Here is a 10,346-nt window from a genome sequence, read left to right on the forward strand (position 1 = left end):
GGGGCAACCAAAATGGGCAAAGGCAAGAAGGGCAAATTTCAAAATAACCCCTTATTATATAGGATATATTAAATCTTAAATAAATTTGAAACCTACACAAAATGAGTAAATTTCTTGAAAAATATGAAAAGCTATAGACTACCCCAACTCTCTCCCTTAAACATGTGTGGAGAGCCACTACAGTGTTTGGACAGGTTCAAGCCTTGGGCTGAGGAGAGGGCACAGTCCTCTCATGGCCACGTTCAAGTCCCATCTTGGAGGGCAGGGCCCTCCCAGCACAATTATAGCCAACAGCTGTAGTTGTAAGCTTGAACCTATGGTCTGAACACGTGGCCCCACGTGCCTGAGTGATGTAGGCTTGATAGAGTTCAGGTGCATGTAGTTGAGTAGGATTGAAACCAACGAGAATGTTGTAAACATCTTGATCACACCCCTACTTTGCCTCGTGGCATCTGCTATAAAATAAAGACACAGCCTGTGGGCACTGTCGCTGTCTCTCAGAGAAGCAGCGTCCCACCGAGACCCGGCTTTCATTCTCTTGTCTGTCTTTTCTAAGCCTTTCAGCCGCCCCCACTCAGGTTCACCCTTGGCTGTGCTGGCGCGGCACAAACATGCATACACAATACCAAAGACTCAGCTGTGTAGGGATTTTTTTTTAAAAAAAAAATTATTTGTAGATGATATGAATCTGACAAAATAAGTCAGCATTCAACAGATATCTGTTAAATGTCAACATGAAGAAAGAAAATAACAGCAACAACAACAAAATTCCTTGAAGGTATAGATCATGTCTTAATGCTGAGTTCAGTTATGAAATAGGCAAATTTTATCTTGGTCACCACTCCCTCATTCCACCGCCATCACCTTCTGGGTCTCTCTTTTCTTAACAATTATTCTTCTAAGTGTTGGTTGCTGAAGATTTAAACAAGCAATTCTCAAACTTTTGTGTTTCCAGATTCCTTTATACTCCTAGAAATTACTGAGGACTCCAAAGAGATGTTATTTATATGGATTATATCTATTTATATTTGCTATATGAGAAATTCACTGACTCATCTATTCACTATCAAGGTCAACATCAAAGATGGTAAGTCATGTTGATAGTATACTCTTGATAATAATGTGATAAAATGGTATTTACCTTTGTGGTATCCTCCCAAAAACCTATAAGCCCAGTCTAATCATGAGAAAAACATCGAACAAATCCCAACTGAGGAACATTGTAAAAAAATATCTGATCAGTATTTCTTTCTTTTTCTATTTATTTTTTTAATTAAATCTTTATTGTTCAGATTATTACAGTTGTTCCTCTTTTTTCCCCCAATAGCTCCCCTCCACCCAGTTCCCACCCCACCCTCTGCCCTTTCCTTCCCCCGCCGCCACCCTCCGCCCTCACTCCCCACCCACTGTCCTCATCCATAGGTGCACGATTTTTGTCCAGTCTCTTCCCGGATCCTCCACACCCCTTCCCCGCCCCCCAAGAATAGTCAGTCCACTCCCTTTCTGATCAGTATTTCTTAACACCATCAAGGTCATCAAAAACAAGTAGACCCCGAGAAACTATCACAGCTAAGGGGCCCTAAGGAAGCATGCTGACTAAATATAATGTGCTATCCTAGATGGGATCCTAGGACAGAAAAAGAATATTAGGTAACAGCTAAGGCAAGCTGAGTCAAGTATGAACTTCAGTTAATATTTCAATATGGAGTCATTAATTATATCAAATATAGGCTAATAAGGTAGTAACAGGAAAAACTGGGACAAGGTATATAGCAACTTTGTCTTGAAATAATGTTGATGAGATGCCATAGGAACTTAATTCTTGTTTGTATCAATTAGCCTATGGTAAAACTGGTTTTGTTATACATCATTTTGCTTAAAGTCATGGAAGCTATCAATGATGTTAAGTGAGAATTTACTAAAACTATTCTAAAAAATTAAGTTTATTATATAAAGAAAAAAACACTGCCTAGAAAAAAAATTAAACTAGGAAAATATGAAAACAAGAATACACAAGCACACATCCATTATTCAGCACAGCAATGACATCATCATGTCTCATACAGCTCTGAAAAAGTGCACTCTACACTCATGAGAGAATGAGAAAAAAGGCAGTTAACAGCAAATACCATTGTATTACTACAAAAATAATTTGGGCCTCATGGATTCTAAGAAAGGGTCTGAAGGAGTTCCATAGTCCTGGGAACAGAATTTGAGACCATCTCCAAGCATAATGGAAACAGAAAAAAATTCTAGCTTGCAATTCTGCTGATGTACTGTGTCAATGGTTATTTCTTTTACTTTTTAAAAAACTAACTCTTTCTCCAACCCAATTCCCCAAATGTATTAAAGAGTCCCATCATATTTTTTACATTACTCAAGCCTCTAAGAAGAACAAGAATACCTCTAACAAGTCGAAAAAAATGAAGATAAAAGAGAGAATTAAGTACTCATACAATAGGAAATATTGAGCAATATTTTCCCACTTGGTTAGTTTAAACATTACAAATATTTAAATACTACTAACTTGTAACTTTCAGATGTTAATATAGCATAAATCATCCCTACCAAATTGTTTTATCATTTTATTAAATGTCTCCCTTTAGAAGGTTAAATGTAAAATGATGGAAAGACAAAATACCTAACCTAATGTAGGCTGGTTGGTTTGCTTGCTTTAAGGTAGAGGCTAGTCAGTCATTCTCTCCAGCTCCCATTTTTCTAAGCCAGTTATAATATTCATTTATATCCCTCTTGAATGAACAGATCTAGGCAATGGTCATCAATGGCTGCTATTATCACAAGAAGAGAGACAGACTAATTATGTCTCCTGATGATAATACACACACCATCAATGAAGTATTATTGTAAAAAAAAAAAAAAAGCGAACCTGAATCTGAGCAAGTGTCTAATCTGAATGACCAATTTGCAATAAAGATAACTGACTGAAGAACACATTAAACAATCACCATGGGAAAAATCCAGATTGTGGGAAACTCTACAGGACAGACTACTTCCTTTCCTCAATATATTGAAAGGAAAAATTAAAAACGAATAGGAGGCCCAGCTGGAGTGGCTCAGTGGTTGAGTGTGGACTTATGAACCAGGAGATCATGGTTCATTTCCCCATCAGGGCACATGCCAGGGTTGCGGGCTTGACCCCTAGTGGGGGAGCATGCAGGAGGCAGCCGATCAATGATTCTCTCTCATCATTGATGTTTCTATCTCTCCCTCTCCCTTCCTCTCTGAAATCAATAAAAATACATATTTTTTAAAAATCATTTATATAATCAATTTTAATACAACAAAAAATTTTGTCCTCTACTATAGCTTATAAAGCAGTTTCCTCTGGTAAGAGAAATAATATATAAACTATTCAAACATTTAATGACTTTCCTTAAGTTAAGGAACATATTCAATTTTTTTTAATCTAAAAGGATATTTCAGTTTAGTCTACCTCAATTTATTAATAGAAAGTTGACTCCTATACTTTAAGCATTTCTTAGTGGTTTATTTCTAAAGTGATATAAATTCTGGACTTTTACAAAATGTTTTAAGACATATTAAATGTACATTGTGTTCTGAAGTATATTTAGTACCACATATAAAGAGATTCAATCCATATTTTTCAATATTTATCACCTAAGACTAACAACACTAAAACAAAAATTGAACTATAGGCAACTAGAATAATGAATACATTTTTAAAAACTAGAAATATTGCACGGCATGGCTCAATGGTTGAGCATCGACCCATGAACCAAGAGGTCATTGGTTCGATTCCCTGAAGAAACTTAATGAACAAATATAAAAAATTGCTCTCATTGCTTTTTAAATAACTTGCTCCAACCTCTCAACAGCAACAGAATTTAGCATAAAAATGGTTAAAACTTCATTAATACACTACAGGTATTCAGCTATAGAATTTAATACTACCTACTTAGATACATATTTTAACAGGTAACAATAAATTTAAAGCAATTCCATTCAGAAAGACAGATATGTAGTGAATACCCTAGTGGCAAAGTAAAGTATTCAGAGACAGATAGTTCCACCGCTTAAGCTATGAGTTCTTAGGGAGATAATAAACTTCCCTGATCTATTTGCCTACCTACAAAAGTGAGGAAAGACAAATATCTACCTTTAACGGCTGTTATGAGGATAGTCTGACAAAGTACAGACTTAGAAAATAGCTACTGTTGCTATTTCTAGCATTTTTATTATCACTAAAAGATTTAAAATACTTCAACTAAAATGACTTATGAAAGACCATTAGCTTTAAATAAGATGCTACTTATGGAAAAGTATACACCATATTTTAAGACAGGACCCTTAATTTTAACTTTGTTTCTGAAATTATAGTGAAAATAAAATAACTTACCATCAGTTTTCCATTTATAAGCATCATGACAATTACCTTCACAAATCAAGCTTTTTCCATGTCCATTTTATTCTCTATTAACAAGTCATCATTTTAAAGTTTAACTATTTTTTGACCACTTAAGAAAGTAAACAAGTTTGAAGTAGAAATTCAAGAAAGGTTGGGACCAAATTAATACAGGTAAGCAAAATTGCATTTTGCTGTCAATCATTAGACTGTCCTACATTTGAGCCTGAACAAAGGACATTCACCAAGTTAAAATTTACAAGCCTCTCAATATACTAGTGACTCTCAATCCATAGCAATGTGAAAGATAGACAATTTGACCTTCACATTATTCCAACAATACAAATTTGTCAAAGAATCTTCCACCTAACAAATCAGCTCCCAAACTGACAGTTTATATAATTACCACCCTTACTTTAGGTAATAGAAACATTCCTAATAAAGAGTGTATAAATCAGTATTTAATGGGATCTGTCAAAATGCTGCAGGAGAATTGAAAATGAAATTATCATGGGACAACATTTTTTTTGTACAATGACAAATCATCATTTAATATACCCTCCTGGTGGATTTTATTTTTTACTTATTGGTAAGGTATACTTAACCACTATTCCTACTAATTTTATTTCAGAATACAATTCAATCACAATCACAAGGCAGCAATGTTTATTAAATCTTCAGACTTTTATAGAAAGAATATACGTGGCAGCTACTCTTAATTCTTAATTATTTTAACTGTTTTACTCCCTCTGCCTGCTCATAAGTTCACATGATGTGAGATTTGGAGGCATTTAATTTCCTCAATGTAGTATAATTCTCTTGACTTCCCTAAGGCAGAAAGTTTTGAGGAAAACATAAACACAAACTATGACATCAGTATATCTTACACTATACCACTAGAAAGGGAAAAAGGGAGGAGATGGGGCAAAAAAAATCAGAAAACTGACTAGGTTGTGCTCCAAAAGAATTTAAACTATCTGTAACTTTCATATCAACAGAGGAGTTAAAGTATTGTTTTTTAAAGCTTGTTTGAAATACATTTTTAAAATAAAATCATAACTTAAATCAAACACTTCATAGCTGTAGATGATAGTACCTTATTATGCTATATTTGAACCACTCACCGAAATTCGGTCAGGTTCTCCATCTGCCAAACCTGCCTCCATAGTGAAAGAAGATAGGTTTATGCTTCTCTTTCCACTAAGGTTTATTCATCCCGTGAATCTGGAAATTCTAGAAAAAGAAAATAATATGTATTAGGAGTAATAAAAATGTGACAAGTGGAAAATTAAATATGTTAAATAACATTAAATATGTTAGAAGGGGGAAATCATTTTAGGTGAGGTTACTGAGAAATCCAATAATGGAAAAAAAAAAAAAAAAACCACAGATTTTGACATAGCTTGAAAAATGGTAAAGGTTCAGAGAAAAATGTTAGAAGAACATATTCCAAGTGAGGAGAAATAGCAAGAACAGGGTTAAAGACATGAGACTGTTCAAAATTTGAAAAGATATTTAAATCTTCTTTTAATTAATGAAATAATATTAGATATTAGTTTTTTCGTTATTACACTAGCAAAAACTAAAGAGTGTGCTAATATCCAACATTGGTGAGCATGTAGGGAAACAGGTATTCTCATATATTTTTGTGATAAGAATATAAATCATAACTTTTATTTTAAGGACAACTTAAAATACAAATGATTCCACCCAACAATTTCAAAGCTAGGGATTATTTCACATATATACTTCTACAAATGCATAAAGATATATAAATAAACACATCCAACAAAGTAATAGATATGATGAAAAAACTGGAAACAATGTCCATCAGCGGAGTTTGCTTAAACTAGATTACAGACATAAAATGAAATATCATACATTTTAAAAAATGATATAGCTCTAGACATACTAAGCTGTAAAGAAGACCATGACACATGAGGTGGAAAAAGCAAATGATAGAACGTAAAATATTCTGTGTGTTTCTATATTTTTAAATTTTTATAATGAACTTGTATTACTTTTGTACTTATTTTTATTTTGAAAGTCTTAGAGTATCTTCACCACAGTTCTTTTTCTTTTGTACGTTTAAACTAACAAAAACTCCAAGCAGATCTCCTATAGTAACTACATGTATTCAGAAGTCTCTAATAACCTCTCTAATAATTCTTCCTTAAAACAGCTAACATAACAAAACTCAACAAATCAGTAGACTTCTAGTCATTTCTTGGAGTTCCAAAAACACTTCTTTTTTTCTGCAAGTATAAAAGTCTGTACTGACATATAAATGCTGGGGAAAATATATTTCTTTAAAATATATTTTTATTGATTTCAGAGAGAGGAGCGGAGAGGGAGAGACAGGAACATCAATGATGAGAGAGAATCATCGACCAGCTGCCTCCTGCATGCCACCTACTGGAGATCAAGCCCGCAACCTGGTATGTGCCCTGACAGGGAATGGAACCATGATCTCCTGGATCATGGGTCAATGCTCAACCACTGAGCCACACTGGCCAGGCTGAAAATACTTTTTAATTGGGCTTTAAGGGATATCATTTGGTTTCTTCGATATAACCAATATATGCCCAAGCCATGCTGACTTTTAACTTATGAATCTTACATACACTTCCTCACTCTATGTATTACAATGCATTGTAATTATTTGTTCTCATGATCCAATTCTCTTCAAGGACAGAGACAGTGTTTAATGATCTGACTATCCAGCACTAGTTCATGGTAGACATTTAATAAACACTTGTTGCACTGAATTAATTCTGTCAACTCAGTTAGCTATATGAATAAATAAAATAATCCAAAATAACAGATGACACAAAAATTATATAGCTATTGCTATAATCCAAGCAATGGCAGCTTGTACCAGAATAGTAGCAGGGGATGTGGAGAATAGTGTCAAATTCTTTAAATACCTTGAATATAAGTCAGAAAACATTTGTCAATGAACCAGATGTAGGTGTGAATTTTAAAAGAGTGGGAGAGCAGAAACTTAAAGGGTTTTGGCCCTGAACAAATAGAAGAAAGAAATTGCCATTAATAGATATGGAGTACTTTGTGGGAAGAGTTGGAGAGAGAAAGGGATGAATATCAGGATCTCCTTTTGGACATATACACTTTGAGATATCAATTAGACATCTGAGTAGAAATATCAAGGAAGCAGTTGGATATGCAGATGGGAGGCTTGAGGAGGAGAAGTCAGGCTAGAAATGTGAACTGGGAGTCAGCATATAGATGAAATTTAAAATCGTGAGACCGAAGGAGATCTCCTGGGAATCTGTGTAGTGAGAACAGAGGAGCAAGTTCAGAACCCAGAGATACTTCAGTATTAAAGGATCAATATTTATAGAATGAATGAATGAATCACAATTTTTGGTTTTCAAATTTCAAAATGACTATATATAATTATGTAAAGAGAGAACTGCTTTATATAAAAAGCAAAGAAACACAAACACAAAGTAAAAATGAAATTATAGCATGACTAATTTTAAAAGAGAGCTGAGAGAGGAAAGAAAAGACCAAATTAAAGACAGGTACCCTAAATTCCTCACCTATGATAAAAGGGAGTGAAGATAGAGAGACACTACTAATATGTCAAGAAACAACTTTTTAGTATTTTCTTTGAAGCCAAAGACTAAAACTAAAAATACGTAACAAGAAATCCTAGGATAGGGTGGGTGATTGGATGCTTAAAATACAGTATAAGCATGCTAATTTCCCCATCATTCAGAGGTGAAAGTCGAAGATGTTTAAGCGATAATAAATATGAGAATAGAAAAGTCTGTTTTTAAGTTAAAACAGTAATTAAAAACAAACTTAATGGCACTTGGTTCTAGGGAGTTGGCTTGAAGAGAAGAAAGGCAGTCTTTTCTGCCATTTTAATTTTTAAAACACTGAACATTACTTCTATAACCAAAAAGAATGCTAAATACACTTTTTGTAAAAGAGTACAGTGTATCACAATCCTAAAGACTTGTTTTTCCCAATTGCCAAGCTAAAACTAGGCCTGCATCCTAATTTAAACATAATTACTAGTTGAATTCAAAGTTTAAAGATGACTATTCCCTCTTTTGTTTTGTTTGTTTTTTTTGTTACCAGTACTCTAGCAATTGTTCAGGAACTGGTGCCCCACTATCTGCACTTAAACTTACAAAGTTTGTAGAGAAAGCAATTTTTATAAAAATTATTCTCTTCTCTATTTTGGACACAGATTGTTATTTCAGTCACAGAAAAAGGAAGGAGCCTCTACTAAGCAAGGCCAACATGCTTAACCCATGCTGTTTAAACCTAACAACCTTATGTTGCTGTATTGGATAATGGCTGCCTCTAAAGGCAGCAGTAAGATGTATATGATTAGTTTATGGCTTCCTATCTCACAGGATGCCCCAGAAGTTTTTGTTTGTTTGTTTGTTTTGTTAAGTACTGATGTAACAAAAATGCTCAAAAGTTAGAGTATTATCAATGAACACACCGCACTTCTAAACTATAACATCTTATCACTGAAAACTGAATTAAATAATCTTAATCTCACTGCCAACTTTACAAAAAAATTAGATTGCAAATAAGAACTTGGTTAAGCTAGTCGAACTAATTTATACTAAGTCAAATTCTAAAGGAAAGAATAATATAGTGAGAATTTAACTATATAAATATGCCAGTTCCTGAAAAGCAAGCTAGCACCAAAATCTTACTCATAAACACTGTGAAAGAAAAAATATTTTAAAGTGACTGTTTTATTAAAGCAGTCTATCTACCCAAATGGCTTTCATCAAAATTATTACAAAATAGTATAGTACACATGCTTCCCAGAGTGTGCTAATATTTAATATTTTGGCACCTATTAATTATGATAAGATTCTCTCCACTCTACAAATAGTAACAACAATGATGATGTTGATAATAATGAAAGACCAGGAGGAAGGCAAAAAGCTGGACACTGATGAGCAAAGGGGAAGTGGGACAGAAATATGCAAGGAACGTTATTCCATGTAGCTATTTCAGGGCAATGGATGAGAAACATTAATCAGGTAGACAGAAGTAGACTGAACTAATCAATCCAACTATTAGAAGAGGGAAAGGGCACAGTAAATGACCTAAAGATATAAAGGTGAAAAGAGGCAGGGCAGGGGAATCTAGATGACTCCACTGCATTTCCCTGGAGCATGTGGGTATGAATAAAAAGCATCATGGCAACAAACGACAATGAAAACACAACAATGCAAAATCTATGGGACACAGTGAAAGCAGTCTTGAGAGGGAAGTTCATAGCTCTACATGTCTACCTCAAAAAACAAGAAAAACTTTTAATAAATTATCTAACCCTACAACTCAAAGAGTTAGAAAGAGAGCAACAAGAAAAGCCCAGCATAAGCAGAAGGAAGGAAATTAAGATCAGAGTGGAAATAAATAACATAGAAACAAACAAAAAAAAATACAAAAGATCAACAAAACCAAGAGCTGGTTCTTTTGAAAGGATAAACAAGACTGATGAACCTCTAGCCAGGCTCACCAAGAAGCAAAGAGAGAGGACCCAAATAAGCAAAATCAGAAATTAAAGAGGATAGATCCAGGAGAAACCAAGATGTTGGCATAGGTAAACACCAGAAATTGCTGCCTCGCACAACCACTTCAAAAACACAACTAAAAGACAAAACGGACATCATCCAGAACCACAGGAAGGCTGACTGAGTGGAAATTCTATAACTAGAAGGAAAGAGAAAAGCACACTGAGATTCAGAGAAGGTGCGGAAGTAAAAGTACAGAGGTATGGAGGCGCACGCATAAAAGGGCTGGCAACTGAGGACACAGTTGTCTTTTTCAATCGGGAGGGAGTCTCAAGCTCCCGACTGCTCTGAACTCCAGTTCTGGGCTAGTCTCTGGGGACCCAGACTCATACAGGGAGAAACTGGACTGTCTGGCATTGGGCAGAACTCGAGGGCGGCTTTCTCTC

The 10,346-nt window shown here is 34.6% G+C and overlaps 1 protein-coding gene across 10 annotated transcripts in view; it reads right to left on the minus strand.

Annotated features, from left to right (window-relative positions):
- Positions 1–10,346, minus strand: part of OSBPL8 (oxysterol binding protein-like 8) — a 160,973-nt gene that overhangs the window by 100,457 nt on the left and 50,170 nt on the right. For 6 of the 10 annotated variants that reach the window (XM_005884140.2, XM_014531657.1, XM_005884139.2 and 3 more), the window contains exon 2: positions 5,509–5,617. Coding sequence is in view for 4 of the 10 variants with exons in the window: in XM_005884139.2 (XP_005884201.1) it covers positions 5,509–5,550 (42 nt within the window). In the remaining 6 variants the exon portion in view is untranslated. Of the gene's footprint in view, positions 1–1,756; positions 1,767–5,508; positions 5,618–10,346 lie in introns of those variants that run through there. The other 4 variants (XM_014531653.1, XM_014531652.1, XM_014531656.1 and 1 more) reach the window with 3 other exon arrangements.

Source organism: Myotis brandtii, unplaced genomic scaffold (genome assembly GCF_000412655.1).
Source record: "Myotis brandtii unplaced genomic scaffold, ASM41265v1 scaffold82, whole genome shotgun sequence".
NCBI lineage: Eukaryota > Metazoa > Chordata > Mammalia > Chiroptera > Vespertilionidae > Myotis > Myotis brandtii.